The 20811-nt window shown below is 35.0% G+C and overlaps 1 protein-coding gene across 7 annotated transcripts in view; it reads right to left on the bottom strand.

The window, feature by feature from the left end:
• Positions 1-20811, bottom strand: part of LOC106465730 (glucocorticoid-induced transcript 1 protein-like) — a 153418-nt gene that overhangs the window by 55748 nt on the left and 76859 nt on the right. For 2 of the 7 annotated variants that reach the window (XM_022394105.1, XM_022394124.1), the window contains exon 1: positions 4423-4802. The exons of 4 other annotated variants lie outside the window; for them this stretch is intronic. In XM_022394105.1, the coding sequence (XP_022249813.1) occupies positions 4423-4426 (4 nt within the window). In that variant the 5' untranslated portion in view covers positions 4427-4802. Of the gene's footprint in view, positions 1-4422; positions 4803-9928; positions 10262-20811 lie in introns of those variants that run through there. One more of the 7 variants, XM_022394135.1, reaches the window with a different exon arrangement.

Below are 20811 nucleotides of genomic sequence, written 5' to 3'. Positions count from 1 at the left end.
TCCTTCTACAACAATAATAACAACAACGTGCGAGTTAACCAGAGTTTTCCATTATCTATCATCGCCATATTGTCTCCGTAACATCTGAGCTCTTCCTTCTACAACAATAATAACAACAACGTGCGAGTTAACCAGAGTTTTCCCATTATCTATCATAGCCACATTGTCTCCGTAACATCCGAGCTCTTCCTTCTACAACAATAATAACAACAACGTGCGAGTTAACCAGAGTTTTCCATTATCTATCATAGCCATATTGTCTCCCTAACATCTGAGCTCTTCCTTCTACAACAATAATAACAACAACGTGCGAGTTAATCAGAGTTTTCCCATTATCTATCGTAGCCATATTGTCTCCGTAACATCTGAGCTCTTCCTTCTATAATCAAGTAATCGTCATTGTTACAGACACTAAACTACAATGCTCACATTTTTAAAGAACTTAATTTCCTAAATTTTAACATACGTAGAATTTCGACTAATGTCATGGCTCACAGGTAAATTATTGTAGATGCACCAACTTACACAGCGGAATTTTTTAAAATCCGTCTGAAAAAGTTTACCAACAGAATTGACGTAAAAATCAAAATTCATCTTCCCATCAGAAAGAGCAATAAGAGCAGTATGTTGGGGAGTGGGGGGTGGATATCGTATGGCAGCATACCGCCAGATGTCGTGCCAAATACTTTGTGCTACATAACTATAAACTTATTGAACTATACTTTCAATCGAAATGAATGTCCGCTTCTTTAAAATGACCAAGTATTAAATAACCCTAAGTTTAAAACAGAAAAAAACTGATGGCAAGTTTACTGTGGTATTATCCTGTATCAGGACAAAACTTGTTACGACTGCGCTCACTAAAGATGGTACAAGTGGGTGTTTTACCACGTACATATATATTGCAGATGTTGAACAGAGCTCACTGCTTAGTGTTCATCTTCGGCTCTCATCACATATGAATCCACCCATCAACGAAACGCTGGTTCGTAAGCAAACACAACAGACGCCCAACGCCATTGTTGCCAATCTCGGTAAATTCAAAAGAGTCACGCGGTCAACTGTTGAGGCTGAGGTAGGTCTTTTCGTCATGAATTGTTTGTTGCTAAGAGCAAAGCTCTACAATGATTATCTATGCTGTTCTTCTCAAGTGTATCGAAACCCGGTTTTTAGTGTTATCAGATTCAGACTTACCGCTGAGCCAGGTTTGGGGGGGGGGGGGGATTCTCGACCTGAAACGAACTCATGAAGTCTGTTTCTCACCAATTGTTGTTTGGAAGTTCATACTACGTCCACGAACAGTGGATTAGCAAATCCTAATGTTGTGCAAACAGCGGTCATTAACTGATGTGATTGACCTTTAAGGACCTTGTCCTGGGTGTCTAGTGTACAGATCAGTTGCCTAATGTCGTGCTTTAAAAGGTTCCCATTACGGACCCTAATGTACCAACATGAGTCGGTCACCACTTTTTTCAGTATTTGTCCAACTCTGACATCTACAAAGTTTCCACATTAACCACTGCCAGTCACCAGCAGATAGAACTATCACACACAAAATAAATAGAACGAAAGAGATTGCCAAAACACGAAACCAGAGTTCGAGTCTGACTCGGTCGAACTGTCTTAAAGAACCACACCTGATCAAAAAAAAATAGATATAAAGTAACGAACCTCCCTTCTGTTGATGCAGTTTATATCTGTACAGCAAATTTCGTATCAATCAGAAGACGGCATTATGACCCAGATCATGTTCATAAAGCCTGTGCAACGTCAAACTCTGGTCAAATTTGAAGATCAAATGGAGTTATTCAAGTTTTTATTAGCTGTACATGGTTAAACTTTTGTTTATTTTATTCACAATGTTTCACCAAGTTTACCTTGCCTCATCAGGTGGCATACAAAAACTGATAATGCCACGTAAACCTGTGAATAAATTAGCCTCAGCTCCTGTATGTCACGTGATAATGCCAGGTAAACCTGGTGAAACGTTGTGAATAAATTAGCATAAGTTCTTGCATGTCACCTGATGATGCCAGATAAACCTGGTGAAACGTTGTGAATAAATTAGCCTCGGCTCTTGTATGTCACCTGATGATGCCACGTAAACCTGGTGAATAAAATAAACAAAAATGTTTCTGTGTACAACCGATAAAAACTTGTGTGAATTTAAAACAAAAAATAAAATTCTTTCTAATCTTTAACGAATGGGGTTATTGTCTTTCTTAGAGGGATCGCATGAATAAAATGTGACGAAATGGGTGTGCATTTATTACAGAACATAAATCGTGTACATAACTAATAACATGATGTTTTTTATAGTAGTATTCAGGTGGAATTTTTTAGACTATATCAATTGCTTGCTCCATTAATATTGATTTATTACGTATATTTACTTTTAAGAACGCGCGAGAGTGTAGCCTAGTTTGTTCAACTCTACCATTATAATATAAAAAAACATTATCCATATGAAAATTTGCATATGTCTTCGCCATATGCTTATTACGTCGTGCGTGCCATACGACAGTATCAGTGGCGCTATCCACCTATATAGTCTAGAATTAATACAATAGTAATGGGGTATGATCGTATGATCAAAAAACAAAACAATGATATTACTATTTTGCAACTGAATAAATTTAATTGAAAATAAACCTGTTATTTACTACGCCATGGGCTTATTTGTTATTTTAATTTCTGGAAGGAAATAAATCTGTTTTAATTTCCTCACTATGACTCAAGTCTACTTATGTTTTCAGTTTTTGTTTTACACCTCTTGCTCTTTGTTGTATGCGTCTATTTGCCACTGACTTCTTCGCATCCCATTTATGGACTTGCCTGAGGGCAATTAAACAGCAAGAACCAATACACTTAAGTCAATCGCATCTTGATGGTATACCAAAAAATTGAAGATAATAGTATCGATTAAGAAGCATGGGGTTATTGCTATCAGACAATATGCATGGCTAGCCGTTACAGAAGTATATGTGGCGTGTAAGTCCATGCTGGATGGAAGTTATAAAGCGTATGCTGGACGTAAGTCCATACTGGATGGTAGTTACAAGGTGTATGTGGGACGTAAGTCAGAAAATCATGTGTGTGATGAAGGTCCATATTGGTCTGGATAATATAGTTACAAAAGTGTGTATGGATTATGTCCACATATCGGGTGTAAGGTACATATTGGATAGCCGTCATTTAGGTTCGTGGAACGTGGAAGTATATATATCTGTGGTTATGACTGTAAACATACATAGATGAAAATTGATACAAAACTGACATCCACCTTATTATCATCAAGCTACGAAATAGACTGCAAATGTTTTATGTTTTCACAAACACGAAAAGACGATTCATGACGATTACAAGTTTTATTGGCGTTGTTTGCATTCACGATTTTTAAACCAAGTCATATTACCGTGAATTTACCTGCAACCAAGAATTTAAGTTTTCATTTCTAAAGAGAACACAACAGTTTACTAGTAATGTTCGAAAAGAACTCTTCAATTTTTCGTTTTCATTTTTTTTTCATCACTCCAATAATTAAAAAAAAAGAATTCCTAATAATAATAATCTCCATTTACACAGCGGTATATGCGCGTATAAAGAGCAGTTAGTTTCATTTACCACTAGCCACAGCATCATTCTTCATTTTCTTCAGATTATAAAGTTTGTTTTCGGATATTGGCTCAAAGCTACTCATGGGCTGGCTATATGCGCTAGCCGTTCCTAGTTTTGAACTGACAGTAGCTAGTCGATAAATTTTGGACAACTATATATGACCGAACGGTGGAATTGATATCCTTATAATGCCTGTTTTTCTTGAATATAGCGCACAAATATTCAAGATCTACCTGCGCTAGTCGTTCCTAATTTTGAAGTAATAGAATAGAAGGAAGGCAGTTATTCAACACTAGCCATCGTCAACTCGTGAGCAACTCTTACTGAACTTGACCTTTACTCTTATGACGTATCTTCGGCCTCAGAGTGTAAAGAACGAGCATTTATTATTTTATTATTATTATTATACTTTGCGGTAATGGGACTCGAACACGGACCACAGATCTAACTCCGAATTATAAAGAGAGAGAGAGAGTTCACAAGTATCACAATAATTAAGCAAAAGATCGACGAAATAACCTGATAATGCCCTGTGTTACATTCATAATGCTAAGAATTTCTCCATATTACCTTGATTTAATCATTTAATATTCTAACTTCACACTAACTGATAAACATCGGATAGCCATACCATAATACACACACACACAAGCATCTCGTCCCACCCCCCTTTGCATTTATCTTAAGGACATAGAATCATACAATTTACAATAATCACAACATATGCATAAGAACAACGTAAAATTGGCACGCATGTTGTTACTACCTATATTTTAATTTGAATAAAGAAAAAATTTAACTCACACATATCCAGTAATGTCAAGACTTGCTACGTCAGTTTATCTGGTTGCAAAGGGCGGATGGATTTCTTTGGCCGTCAAGGCCAGTGCCTGGCCCGAAATAAATACAGGTACAGAGTCTATTTCCCTTTTTCTTCCGTCCCTAAAAGGGTGGGGATGCCTCATTTTTACGTGCCTAGAGTGCACCCTCAACAGTCTCTTGCCCTGCCATGAAACTGTATGTACCGCTGAGGTGAATACACATAATATATCACGTCTTGAGCATGCGCATTTATTCGACCAACTGGCGCTATTTTTCTAGACTCGTTCTCACCGATTTTAGTACGCACGTAACGATAATGCAAATATTACAAACGCCGCCATGCAGACTAGCAAAGCTTCGCAACCATCACACAAAACTGGGCAACCTTTTACTATATCCTGGCAGGCTGCCGCGGGTGGGAGCTCACAATTACTATTTCATTGCACAGTGCAGTCATACAGATCAAGGTGAAGGTTATCGCAAACACGCACGCGTGCCTGTTCGCGGTATTACATGAGAGTGAACACGCTTTCTTCTACTCGTACGTTAAGAAAACAAACAAACAAATAAGTTTAGGCGTCAAATACGTTTTCTTAATTTAGCTATTCGAAATGTTTGTTCTCTTTCAATATCAAAAAACAAAACATGATTCTTCGCCTATTTTAGCATGACGCTAAGATCTGTTGAAACAATAAAATTAAGTGTTATTGTTATCCAAACAATTTAAACTGTACGATACATGTTAATACCAGAAACAAACGACCTTATAATACCAAAACGTTGTTGTTATTTAATTAGACACTCAACGTTTCGCTTTATAGCTTTTTCAGGAGCGTTCACTAAAACACAAACCAACATTTGAAGCTTTGTATCGTCAGTTTTAGTTTGTGTTTTAGTGAACGCTCCTGAAGAAGCTGTAAAGCGAAACGTTGAGTGTCTAATTAAATAACAACATTTTGGTGTTATAAGGTCGTTTACTTCTAGTATTAGTGTGTCTTCTATACACCAATACGCAATACAGAAATTAAATAATATATGATACAAGGTTTGAAAGCCTTTTCTAAGCTGATAAAGCCTGATTATAATTAATTATATTTGTTTTAAGACATTAGAGTTAAGTATATTATATTTTTAATGTTACTTTCTTTATTCAGTCCGTTATGGATTTTTCAAGATAGAGAAGAGTGCGTAATTGTATTTCAAGAAATACTGGATAAAGAATGTCATAATAAGAATAAGATAATCCTAATACTAATGTCTTATGACAAGAATAATAAACATATTATATAATTAATTCCCTTTCGTTTAACATTAGCGTCAGATTTTACATTACAGATATTAATGCATCATTTAATTACGATTTGTACTTCTTTCTCAGCTATAATAATGTTACCTTTAAATAACAGCCAGAAAGTCGTAACGTTAACTATACGCGCTAGACGATTTTTGTAAGTGCGCTGTTGATAATTTTGATATTGTAAAAAAACATGTTCAACAATTCTTAACTCTTCCTTGTTTAATAAATCGACACCCCACTGTACAATTTATATATATAAATAGTGATCGGGGCTGATTAGAATGTTACTTCATTCATCTGACTTTGTAGTATACTTATTAGCCAATTAGGGAATGTGGCCATTGCGATTACTTGATGATCAAATGTAATGATAGCTTCCGTGATAAAGACAATAGATGGAATCATACACTTAACGCACGCACGGCAGATTACAACTTTTTTAAATATTTTTTCTTGTAGTGTGATTATAATGCTGTAGTTTATTAACATACTACCTTTTAGCCCGTCAAAAATAACGGGGCAAGTACTACCACTCCCACCCCATAGGATACCCTAACCACACATTTCATAGCGAAGTGAAATAAATAAGTATTTCGAAATCAAGCTTGACCAACAAAGAGGAAAAAAAGTGTAGTCGAAGCAGTCAAACGTCGATAAGTTCGTTTGAGAGCCAATCAAAATTAAGATCATTCATGAAATGAACTCGTGGCGTATTCATAGAATAATTATTTGTAAAAATCAGTTAGATTAACAACTTCTAATATATAGAAAAGCCAGTGTATTTTGGTAACACTACGTTCCAACAATGGCTTTTATGAAAAAAATGAAATGTATATACAACAAAACTGCAAAACATAAAATGTGAAACTGCACATTTGCATGTATCTCCGCATGGACCCAACAAACCTTTATGCCAAATTTGGTGAAGATCCATCAACAGGAGCGAAGTAGTGGTAAAAACCGCAAAATGCAAAACTGAAAATTGGTATGTACCCCGCATGGACCTAATGAACCTCCAAACCAATTTTGGTGAAAGTACATTCACATCCTGCGAAGTAGTTACGACATTACTATTATATTTATATAGATTTCTTAATCTAGAGTCTCCGTTAATTAAAGAGGTTTTTTTTTAATTAAAAACGTTGGTGATATAACATAAAATAGCTCAATTCAGAAACGATTTGAGTTTAAAATTGAATCGATATTTTTACTTTCGTGATAACTTTTATGCACTTGGCTCTAGGCTAGATGATCCCATACTAAGTCTTTTCTTTAGGCTTATTCTACCAACACTCACTACTCTTATAAGGTTTCACGGCATACACACCCTCACAACCTCCTTGCACCTCCAATCACTAAAATCTTAATGGGCAGACAGTAATCGAACTATTCTATCTGGATAAAAGCATTTTGGCTTTTACGACTCCTCCTATTTCAAGAAATCGAGCGTGACGTGACATACACTGGCTTTTATATACGTTAGATTGTTATAAAATTAAATTTTGATTGTTTAAGCATTTGTATTGTAAAGTTCCATTACTATAGTAATTATATTTCTTTGCTGATCGGGATCTCCAGGACTTTAGTCCAAAGTGCCATAACCTCCAGATATTCATACTATTGCCTCTATAGAAGCAAAATGTAATCAGTGACTTCTAGGGAGAAGATCCCATCGATAACCGATTAATAACAAGAAAACGGTAATAAAACCAGAATCTAGCTGGTTTGTGTCTGTGACTGCTATTGAACCTCAACATATTAAAACCCCAGGGTTCGTTTTTTTTATAAGTTGAAAACGAAATTACAGCATAACCACACTAGTATTAAATACCACGGTAAGTAATAAGCATATTGCAATATATATATATTTAGTAGCACTTGTAAGAATAAACAAAATAAAAGAATAGAGACCTCACTTTGAAGAAATACATTTATAAAAGTTTGAAAGAAGTCTAATATACATACACCGAGAGTCCTAAACATTTTTACAATCACTTTGGTTGACTCGTTTTCAAAACAGTGAACGACTTCGAAGTGTGGTGTACTCAATTATTATACAATCTTAATAATTGTAGAATGTGTCTCATAACCCAAATCTAAAGAAGGAAGCTGTAGTACTATGTACATACAAGTGTATTAAACTATACAATGTAGTACCAGTATATTCCGGCCTAGTAAGCAAGCAACCGAAACTTTAAGACTTGCAATCTAATTATAGGAATGAGCTGTTTTTTGTTTGTGTGTGTGCGTGTTTTCTTCGTGTTTTTTTATAGTTTGTTTTATTTCTCTGCGTTTTTTGTTCTTCGTTTTTAATAATGGAAAACAGGAGAAAATTGGAAGGAAAAAGATAAATATACAACCAATTTCACGATGAAAAATCTGTGTTCAATTATGAGTATTTTATATACTTAATGTTTTAAAAGCAAAAAAAGGGGCATAAATTATCATTCTTGGTATAATATGCAGAGGTCTAAATAAGTCACACTTTCATACATGTATACAACTTTCGTTTCAACCGTCGAATTAATCTATATCTTTGTTTTTCGAGTTTTGTTGTCCAGGTAAAGTCAAAAACACATGAAATTAATTAATTATGTCAGTTGAAAGTTCACTTTCTCGGTCTTCTGTCTAGCAAAGTGATTATTTATAGTGTCAAAGTTCAAAGTGCGAGCCAAGAGGTTTCCAACTGCAAGTGTTTCCAGACCAAACATACGGTCTTGGGCAAAGGTGGAACAGAACTAATTTTTAATCAGATTCAACTTCTTAATAATGATTTACCAACAGTAACTGGAATTGTGCGTAAAACGTGAGGGGCTATACAACAGTTGTGGAAAGGTACCCGAATGAGATCTTGTTAATTGCTTTTTAAAACTTTCAAATGTTCGGTATGAATTAAACAGATATCACCTCCCTAATTTAGGACCCCGGGGAAATCTTTTTAACTTCCCCACCCTCTCAGTGGGCGTGGTCTACATTGTTGGGTTGTGCTTTGAAATACGCGCGAGGAGGCATTACGATAGAAAATTGGCAAAATTTATTATCTCAATACCTTGCAATGCTTTACCATATTTAATAAAACCTGGATTATCCATACTACTGCTCGGGTGTCCAGCTGTCTAGATTTATTTTTTAAATCTGTAGGTACATTAATAAAGAACCACTAAACACACGTTTCGTAAGAATCAAAGAACAAAAACAAAAGTGATACAAAACATCAACAGAAGCTCAAATTTCAAGGTTCGAGACTATCTTGTTTATGTCAAAGATAAGAATTGATTATTCGTATCCCTAAAAATAGAAACTAAATAACAGATTAATATGAAAAATGAAGTATATATATTAAAAACAAACCACACCAAGTGCATCTACAAAGTGATCATTCAGAGTGACCACAAAGGTATCATCAGGTGTTCATTTCATGAATTACAGAACATGCAAAAAAGAATAAAACAAAGCCACATACATGAAAACACCTCATACATTAATCGTACGTTTTCCCCATTACGCTCACGTAGGTTTCTTGGCATTTCAACCCACTCCGCAATCGGCATTGCTTAAAACATTCTGATATGTCATGAAATGCTGTATAAAGTTTTTCTGCTAAACACTCAAAACTGGTGGTTTGGCACTGTGATAAATGAAGAGGAAGTTACAGCATTTTTTATTAAATATTTTTATTAAGAAATATTAATGCTGTAAAAGTCCCTAATATTCAAATACAATTATATTCTACATAAAAAATCTTGTATATGACTTATAATCATTTTATTTGCATGTGCAATAATCTTATATATTATAGACACACACACACACACACACATCAGCATCTTCTCCACTCAAAAATGAAAAAGTCCGTCATTTTTTTTCCATTAATCACATCTTATCTATCTACTTCAATGATACTACTTGAATACCAACTCTGATATTGACTTTTGATCACTCATTTCACCAGTCCTTCTTCGTTTCGTTTCCTTAAAGAAGAATACAAAGTAACTCAGACCAATTAGAAGTTAATTAGTTAGTTTTTAGAGAGTTTTTGTTTACAAAATAACCATGTGAAATGGAAAATAACATATCTATTTTTTATTTTTTTACTTCGAAGCGAATGCAGAAAAATGATAAAATTGTTAACCAAGCACCACTGCAAAGAAACAAAGGTACCCTTTTATTTAAGAAAGCAGCATAAAATACCTGCACTCCGCTATAGGGTTAAAAGGTCTCCCTCGTGATTCACATAAGCTTCAACGTAGTGATCAGGCTCCTCCATTATCAACAGTTACTTCTAACCGTAAGGCCACCCGCCTATGGTACCACAGCACATATGACAAGTTTGCTCCCGCTGAGGGGGATAAGATCACAATGGTAATCATGACGGCTCTGGGATCTCGAGGGGGCCAAGAATATAAAATCAGATTTCAGATTCGGGTTCAGTGACCCTGAATCCCTTCTCCTAAACCTAATTCATGCTTGGGTCTTGCTAGTTCCATAACTGTGGGAGGAATTCGTGGACAAACAAACAAATACAATTAATTCACGTTGGGTGTGAATTTTATGCGCTACAGCACTCTGCTGGATAGAACAGTTTATACAAATATATTTTCATCTGGTTCTAACATGTATCTTACTTGAAACGTTGAGAAACGTGGCGCAAAACTTATTTGACATGTTGACGTGATAAACATGTGCCTAAAGTTTAAATTTTAGCAATGAAACACGCGATTGTCTGATGTTAGTACACTCTATAGTGGCAGGCAGAAAGACAAAACCAAAACTGAAAATATCATACTCGTGATTCTTTTTAGACGACTGCTGCTAGAAATATTAATTGATGCATTTATCTTGCATTCAAGTGGTCTGTCAGTGAGTAGTTGATTTTTAACTGGCAATACAAAGTGAAAAACAAAACTAGAAATAGATTCATTGAATCAAATATGTAGTTTTAGAGCATCAGTAACAATCGTCGCCGTTAAAAATTATCAAATATTTTTCCAAGACCAACTCACCTACCCCTTTTATCTAACACAAAAATATTTGAATATAAATAAGTGTGTAGAGTGAGAAAGAGCGAAATAAATGTCCTATTAACCACATTTGTTTAAAAGAAAAAAGATACTGACAAGAAAAAAAAGATAAAGTTTATTAATTATGCTAATTTTTTTTTGACACAATTTCTCTAACAGGTTCGTGTTTTTACCCACCCACATACCTTTATGAAATGATGTTGGATAGTATTCAATTGCGAAATTATGGACGTTCCCTAAATTACTTCGATCTTCAGTATTTTCAAGCAATGTTTTGTCGTTCTACGATGCTCCCATCATGCATGCTTTCGTCAAATGTGGATGAGAAAACGCTCTTGTGAAGTTTAAAAGATGGAAAAATCAAACATATACTGTATTGAAAATAATCTCCTCGAAAGAAGGCCCAAAGCAGCCTGGAGGGGATATTTGTTTTAACCACTCGCACCACTATACAGTAGTGTGTTGTATATCAGTCAGTCAGTAGACACTAAAATTACGTCACATAAGGGACGCTTGATGTTGCAATGTGTACTGTCCTGACGTTAGTAAGACGTGTGCGTTCCATGAATCACGTGAAATATTATTCACTCTGTTGGCTACAACACAGCATGGCATATGAACTTCAAAAGCAAGAATTAAAAATATTTATTACTGTTAATTTTAGTTTTATTTACTCTTGAAAAAAAAAGAACTCTTTTAGGGGTCCCTGCGGAAGTACATCTAGTTATAGAAAGGAATAATCAAATGGATATAAATTGCAAATATCACGGGACAGCTCCCTTTCTATTGTATGAAAATGAACTTCACCAGAGAAAATCCCATTTAGATAGGTTACACTGTGACTAGCTGTCATTCAATCAATCACAGTGCCACACCAGCATAATATGTATGAAAATAAAAGTACAAGCCCGTACTGTTCCTAGCAGTGGCGCGAAGATTGTATCCATGGCACCCAAAACGGAAATGCCTCGTGACAAACGTGTATAAATCAAAGTTTTTGCTAGTGAAGGGTAGTCCATGCGATAAATTGGGGCGAAACTTCATGTTTCAGTGGCTGTATAGAAATTATGTAGAGGTCATGTGAAACTAGTACTGCTGATAATAGAGACGGTAGATAATATAAAAGTATGTTAATCATAAAACTATGCAATGGGTTATCTGTGCTTTACCCACCACGGGTATCGAAACTCGTTTTTTCTTCCTTCTTTCTTTCTTTCTTTAGCGTTATAAGCCTTCACTTAGCAACTTGGGGAGCAGAAATCCCAAGCTCTTCAAAAAGTGATGTTAAATAACTTACACATAGTACAGAACTTTTTTAATAATGTAGCTGCATGTACAGGTGTGAACAGTAAGATACTAATTACCAAAAAAATGGCGTAAGTGGATAGTGAATACGCATCTACTGGAAAAAAAAAAGAAGATTGAAATAGGCAAACTTCAAAAGGTGGAATAATGAACGAGAGTTTGTTTGACGGCAATGAATAGAACGGTATTGTGGTTAGCGAACAACATTAACAGCGAAGCCTACTAAAATACCACAAGAAGTGTTGATTTGCATTAGATGACGTTAGAAATCTCACAAAAATGGCATCCTGATTATTGACAGGTACAAGCAAATCATTATCCATCATGTACTTCCCTCATAAACAAGACCTGTGGGGCAGGAATCAACTTTCCAGCAAAACAGTGATCCTAAGCATGCTGCAACTGTGTTGAAACGATACCTGGAAGTAAAGAGAAGTTGATGGAATGCTACAAACAGGCTTGCCCTAAACAGTCTTAAAATGAATATTATTAAGGCTGTATGGGGTTATATGGAAGCTGAAAAGGTCAAACAACAGCCAAAATCCTCAGCTGAATTGTGAAAAATAATAAGAACAATATATCGCAAACTTACATTGGTAAACTTATACTACTTCTCTGTTTAAAGCAAGCACAAAATACTAGTATATTATACATGTTATCTGCTTCTCTTTTGTAATTTCTGTAAAAAAATGCATTGTACAAACGATGAATTGGTCAATTACTTGTAATTACTCATTATTTGTTACAGCTCATGTATCTGTATCACCTGGGAGTTTCTATAAATATTTCCAATGTATAGATCTACTTACCTATGAAATAAAAGCATAACATTATTTCCATTTCAAAACGATATAGAATATATAAGAACTTCGATATATATATATTTAGCTATTGAAGCAGTGAACTACTGAAAGAAAATGTATCGTGATACGTCTATAAAAAAACTGTAATGCTAATGTTAAAATTACTGAAAGTACCACATAAAAATATCTACAGAAAAACTTATTTGATTACTAGTGAAAAAGAATCTGCACTTAAGTCATCACAATGAAAACATATTTTTATTTTTTGTTAGCTATCACAATATAGCAGTGTTTTATATTATGTAAAGCTTTTTAAACAAGCCATTTTTATACAGAACAGAATACAAACATTTTATAGTTTTGAACATCGTTGTAATCTTAATGAAAACTTACCTAACGGTTGTAATGAGAAGTTTGTGAAATAAATTATGACAAAATAATATTTTAAAAATACAAAATATTGCCCTATTGATTAACGCTGATCAAATCATATTATGGAAAATGTGACAAGATGGGGGAGGGGACAGTCACCAGCATCCTCCACTGATGCAACTACTCGCAACTGAGTAGCAGGATTGGTTAATGTAAAATTTAAGATATGGAACATATCACGACTCAAACCTTGGGCCTTTCGACGTGTAGCCCAGTACGCTAATCAACAACAACAGTAAAAAAACAGGAATTAAAGGCTAATAACTTGCAAGACAATAGTGCAGATAATTCACATCTTACTAAATGGCCATATGTAGTTTTAACACAGAAGTTAGTCAAGAAAGTGGTTAAATTCCTTTTGCCCTAGTTACCTGTTGTTTTGGGTCATTCGCCCACGGCATCACAAGCATTTTCTGATGGAAAGTTTTCTGTACAGCTGAATATACTATATGAAAGTAGACAGCAAACATTTCCATTAGTGGGTCAGTTGATATCTTGAGAACCGCTTTGTAACTAATGATTCAAAATGTCACAGAATAGAGCTTGGCAAGAAGATTTTTGAATATTTTACTATACTTTTACGGAATCAGTTTATCTGAGAATACTACACACACATACCCTTTGTGGAGTGTCATCAGGTACTGCCTTTTTTCTCCAGCTAGTTACTGTTCATATAGTTTTATATTATTGATCTTCCTTTATTGGATATTTCTTGGAAGCAACTTGTGTACAAGCAACTTGAGTCTTTTCCAAACAGATGCTTCTTGATTATTTTGAATATTATTGCCTAGGATACGTGGGGCAGCTTTTATCACTGGTCTGTGTGTTCATGGATCCTCAGGGGGGGGGGGGTCTTACAACAGGAGTTACTATAGTTGGGGTACGACTTATTGTAGGTCTCTGTCTGGACGACCTTTATGCCCCAAGTTGATCCACATTCTTTTATTTTCCAATGTCATTATATATTATGGATATCCTAATTTTGGAAATTCTAAATCTCCAAATTGAACACATCTTTATGAATTCGGTGTATGAACATTTTGCGTTAGAAAGAACTGTTACATACCTTTCCCCAAAGCGTTCAATTTGGGTGGTATCACACTACCTACGGCCCATCAAGCAATGTCGAAATCTAATTCTCATTCGTTCTGTTGCCCAGTGACTTTATGTCGGCTGTAGTTGTCAAGTGACGAACTAATATGCATATTTAAAATCGTTTCAGTATAACGTACTCAACCCTCTATACACGTCTATAATTATTTACATCACAAGACATCCATTCTAAAGAGTGTACAATAAACAGTTGAGAAAAACCTTAAGAAATGGGACCATATAACCATACAACGATATACAAAACACTGATACGAATTATTACAAGAAGCTCTTCTTAAACGCTATCATTTAAAAGCATGATGTAATTCTTGTGTACATTCAAAGGTCTGTAATTACACATTAACAGCAGGGTATATCTAAACAGCTATGGAATCGGACACAGTATTTCTTTTCTAAATATTAAATAGCATTATACAATCAAACTCGTGAAAGACCACTTTCAGTACTTTTCAGACAATAGTTCTTCAATAAGACATGGTTAAATGTATGGCTTCAAACCTAATATTCGTCAAAATTTTAGCTTAAAGTGTTTTAGTGGTATTACTTTTTGAAGCCCATATTCGTCTTCTTTTTTTATTGTTCCAAACTTATTCCTTAGCATTTTTTCCTGTGAAGGACACAAAATGGCTGATATCAGGTTTTGGGTGAAAACGAAATGCGTAATGATTGCATAAAAAGGTGCGCACACACGAATACTAAGCCCAATAAAACACACAGTTAACTCCTTTGTTATGGTTTCATACTTACCACATCGTAAACCCCAAGATGTGTGCTGCTAATGTATGCGGATCTAAATGAGAGTACCCGATGTTTTCTGTGTTAGTTACATCTGAAACCGGTTACAGAAAACAAAATATATTCATAAACACATGGGCTGTCGTCAGTCCGAAAGCCTAGGTTTCCGATATATTTTATAAATTTTTTAATTTACTCCATTTTCTTCGAGTATGTGTGTGTGTTGATGTAGTATTTTTGTCTTTTAAACTAGCAATTTTGAAATATTCAACAGACAAGCCACTGGGATACAAGCAATAATTTTTAAACAATCTGTAATTTGTGTGATATTACATCACAGGTCACAAATAATTTCAGTAAATCTATTTTTACTAGCCCTATAAAGGTTTCCCAGTATAAAAGAACGCATAGCATTGCAACTGCACATTTTATAACGTAAGCCACTGCAGACAGACTAGGCCTTTCCTTCAACACCAAAGTCCATCAAGTTGGCTTGGTATGCAACACAAAAGCCTCAACCTAAACGCTATCTATAGCAATCATTTACGAGATCTCAATTCATATTGATCGAAAGCCTCTTCAGCAGCAGTGTGCGGCAAACAATGTGCAGTTGTAATGTTACCACATTCTTCTAACTGGGATACCACACATGGCTAGTAAAGAAACACTTGTTAAAAATTATTAACAGTCTTTCTGGGATTTAATATTACACGAGCTTACCGAAGTATAGATAACGCTTTGTCAGCATAGGCGTTGTAAACCATTGAAATCTTATCTATACTTTCCTTTATCAGACTGAGTATCGTACCGACTTCCTGCAGCTCAGTCACATGTACTTTCCATCGTAAAGTGTCCCTTTTTCGCAATATAGCTTCTAAAGGAAAATTCTCATAAACACAACAGAACGTATTTTCTAAAAATCCGTATTTCTATTTTTTAAGTATCACATCGACGTATTGTAGATGCAACCTCATCAGTAGACTCTCGTTTTCTGTATTAAACGATATCAAGAATAGTAGAAACATACAGACAAACTAACTGAGAAAATATTCAACGTACTTACTGTAGAACTGTGTTTTTACATTCAACCGATACGATTCTCATCGTGATAACACTCATGATATGCTTTCGCTAATTATGCATCAATATATAGTTATTATACATTAAAAATTCAAACAGTATTTCTAACAATCTTTCATACCAGACTTTGACGTAATGGGTTTTGCGTAATCACTAGTACGATGTTAACTCCATACCAGATACGTGTTGTTTTTTTTGTTTTGAATTTCGCGTTAAGCTATACGATGGCTATCTGCGCCAGCCGTCCCTAATTTAGCTGTGAAAGACTAGAGGGAAGGCAGCTAGTCATCACCACCCACAGCCAACTCTTGTGCTACTCTTTTACCAACGAATAGTGGGATTGACCGTCAAATTATAACGCCCCCACGAGCATGTTTGGTGGGACGGGGATTCGAACCCGCGACCCTCAGATTGCAAGTCAAGACACGTGTTATTAATTGCTTCTTTTCCAACATTTTTCCTACCTACTACCAGTAATTGTATTAGTATTAATAATTACAACGTTAGCGCATTTTGTCTTCTTTCGAAGGATAAGCTTAGTGTGAAACTCGGTGTAAAGTTTATATTACAATATGTACAGATATGAGAAAAAATGGATTCTTATTACTAAAAAATAAACAAACTTGGTTATAAACTTGTACATTTCAGCATTCTGTGGGATATCTTTGTTTACATTTAACGCCTAAAAACAGCAGGTAACTTGTACATTTCTGGATTTTGTTTAACATCTCTTGCTTGATCTACTCGCGAATAAACAACTACGTGAAGTAAAATAACTATTTCTGTATTTTGCCAAACGATTATGTTTACTTAGCAATCGCCTTGTTGAAACACTTACAAGATAAAACAGTGGTACTTTCCCTGACAAATTGGTTTATCGTGAAAGTGTTTGTCAGGGAAAGTACCATTGGTTTGTTGTGTGTTTCTCAGTGAAACTACCACTAGTTTATCATGTGTTTGTCAACTAACACTGGTTTATAATGTGGTTGTCAACTACCACTGGTTTGTAGTGTGTGGTACTTTCCCTGACAAACACTTACACTATAAACCAATGGTACTTTCCCTGACAAACACTTACACTATAAACCAATGGTACTTTCCCTGACAAACACTTACACTACAAACCAATGGTACTTTCCCTGACAAACACTTAACTATAAACCAATGGTACTTTCCCTGACAAACCTTACACTATAAACCAATGGTACTTTCCCTGACAAACACTTACACTATAAACCAATGGTACTTTCCCTGACAAACACTTACACTATAAACCAATGGTACTTCCCCAACAAACTCGTTTCTTAAATTAAAAACTAAAAACACTGTGAATAAACTTTATAAAATGATTATTTTTTTTATTACAATTTCATTCGGACTCCGATTTGTTGCATTATCTGATTTCATAATGGAAATTCGTAGCGAGGACGCAACTTAAGCACTACTATCTTAACATATAGTTTGCTAGTGCAAAGGTACGCAATGGACTATCTGCGCTCTGTCCACAAAAGGGAATCGAACCCATGATTTTAGCCTTTTTTTGGTCCGGAAACTTACTGCTGTATTTAACTGAAATGAGCATAAACCCAAAAACATTACTTTTAGTCTCCAGTTTCTTGAATTATATTTAAAAATTGGTTCTTTGTACGGGCATAATTTAGATAAAGCACCTCTGGGTAGATTGGAGTAGATAATGTGCATTTTTGATGTGTTATGCGTGAAGTGTGTTCAACATTCCACTACTTCTCCTCTAGGCAATGAGCTTCAGCACGAAAATCTACTGTGTAATCTTCAATGCATATGGTACCTTAATGTTATGTAGAAAAATGTTGAATTGGCTTAATCACTAAGCAACCTAGTGACGTCTATTCATATGGGTGTGTGTTACTTGAATTTTATTAATAGGAAATCATTTATAATGAGTTGTCAGGAGTTTAAATTATATTAAGTACTCACATACAGTACCTACCTGTCCTATCGGATTCACCATGTAAGACACGTACAATATCGAAATAAAAGTTTGGAGATGGTTTGACTGAAGAAAACTTTTTGATAAATGTACGACGTTTCGAAAAGACTATCATTCGCAGGTGTATAATCTTGTCGAAACGTCGTACATTTATAATAAAGTTCTCTCCATTACCCAGTTAAGCCGTCTCCAAACTTATATTTTCTAAAAAAATAGGTTTCCTCGTCATCAAATTTAAATATCAAAACAAGTTTTGTCTTAGAAAATGCAAGATCTGACACAAAACAGGTTCTCAAAGAATTTTCCAAAACGTGATTAATCTATTTTTAACATAATTAATATGAAAACGGTTACATTTATATAATAATTCTACAATTCCGAGACTAGATATTATAGTAGCAATGGTTTACATTAGACAAATTTTGATTGACTGGTGGACGGGACTTACAAAGAGACGTCAATGAACGTCGTCTGGTAATGAAACAGGTTCAACTCAAACTTGATCTCTTTTTGCAAGATGCGTGAATTCAAACTGGTTTCAACAAGTTTTTCTACAATTTGAGCCGAAGACTCATTGAAAGGTTCCCCTCCTTATACGATGATTCTTCAGATTGAATATTGGCACAATAAAGCCCCTTTCTCAGTCATCTTCCTTTTTGAGACTCTGGTATGATCATGCAAGTTCGAGGAATAGCTAGATTAGAGAAAAACAAAAACTGGCAACAAAATCTGTCTTTCCATTTCATTTCCCGATGGCTTAGTGGTAACCCATAAAGCTTATAACGCAAAAAATCGGGTTTCGATACCAGGGATGGGCAAAACACAGCCTGCTGAGTAGTTTTGGGCTTAACAACATATACATTTTTTTTTCTTTGAACTGAGTTCACCCATATCATTATTGTTATAATTTGTATTTGTTAAGAATGATATTCACTTAGCTTAATGATGATTCACGGTTTCAGATCTCTCTTTCTAGAACGAAATTGTTCGATAAAGATTTCTTACATTCTGTACAGTCGATGGTAGGTAATATACCGATATTTTGCCGTGCCAGACAGAAATGTATTATTGGTAAGCATTTTATGTTACCCATAGGAACGTACGAATATTGATAAGCTACTCGTATGTCTTATTCTGTTATCCATTAGCATTAATGGATTCCTCTAATTAATGGTATGATACTACTGAGAGTGTTGAGTTTACTATTTGAACTTAGGTGTTATTCATAAATGTGATTTGAAATGCTTAATGGTATATCATAATGAAATTATCGCTACAGCAAAAATAGTGAGAAAAATAATTACGATATTGGAATTTATTTTTTCATTTAGCCCCCAGTGGCTCAGCAGGAAATCTCTGGGCTCATGACGCTAAAAATCGGGTTTCAACAGCCGTGGTGGACACAGCACAAAGAGCCCATTGTGTAGCTTTGTTCTACAAACAAACACACAAGATATATTTCTTATCTATAATATTCCCTTTTTTTTCTTTTTTTTACTTAAAAAAAATCTTTATTCTGTTGATTATGCCTACTCAAAGTAGACCAGACCCTTTCTGCTGTGGAACTCAAGAGAGCTGACAATGTTTTAAGGCGTTACCTGACAAGGTGGTATAGCTTTTAACCTAAGTATCCGACAAAAGAGAATGACCCATCACGGGTGTTTCTTGTGCCATGTAATTGAAATAATTGAGTGAGGGAGGACCTTATAAAAATACCTATGGTCATCACTAAAAGACACAATTTTGAGGTCATGCGTGGAGCAGAAACAGAATTAAATTAAAATATCTGTCAGTTCCTGTTCCACAAACAGACAGTGACCACTAATATCACTAAATAGAGGAATACTCACCAACCATTAGTTAATAAAAGCACATCTATTCTAACTCAGTACCATTTAACTAGCATATATCCCTCCTCATAATAGAAAAAAAAAGCAAGTACACATGTGCTGATAATCTGGAGCGGATCTAGTTTTCAAAGATTAAAAAGAGGAAAACAGTTCACACATTATTATGCACAAATGAAGCTAAGCTGCATATTTCTGAAACACGTGCAAGTAATCTTATAGCTGAAGTTAAGGGGCATATATAGTCCAGCTAGTCTCGATTTTGCCCATTAAACCCTCAAACTTGACGTGTCATCTATAGCCATTCAGAAACAGGTTAGTGGACTGATTTAATTATGTGTGAAAATACAAGTACTTGGTGTTTGTACATGGTCTGATTTAGTCTAGTAATAAGAAGTGACAGGTTCACGTGTAGCACCTGTATATTCAGCACTATTGTACCTGCTGTAGGAATACGGTACTCAACTATTTTAATTATCTTTGACAGTCCAAGTACTTTATGTCTACATGTGTGGTAATGAATGTTTTTGTCAGTAGATCATTTGCTCTTTGTTCCATTTTACTGAAGTAATAGGATCCTGTGAATAACAAACAACGAACCACACACACACACACACACACACATATATATATATGTGTGTGCATTTGATATAAAACGGGCATAAAGAATCACAACTGTAAATTTTATTTGCATTTAAACCTACACAATCCTTACCAGCTGAATATTTTAAAACAAAGTTACTTAATTATGATGTAGACAGACCATTTT

This window comes from Limulus polyphemus, unplaced genomic scaffold, assembly GCF_000517525.1.
Source record: "Limulus polyphemus unplaced genomic scaffold, Limulus_polyphemus-2.1.2 Scaffold70, whole genome shotgun sequence".
NCBI lineage: Eukaryota > Metazoa > Arthropoda > Merostomata > Xiphosura > Limulidae > Limulus > Limulus polyphemus.
The sequence above is the reverse complement of the archived record's forward strand: the minus strand, read 5'-3'. Positions and strand labels throughout refer to the sequence as shown.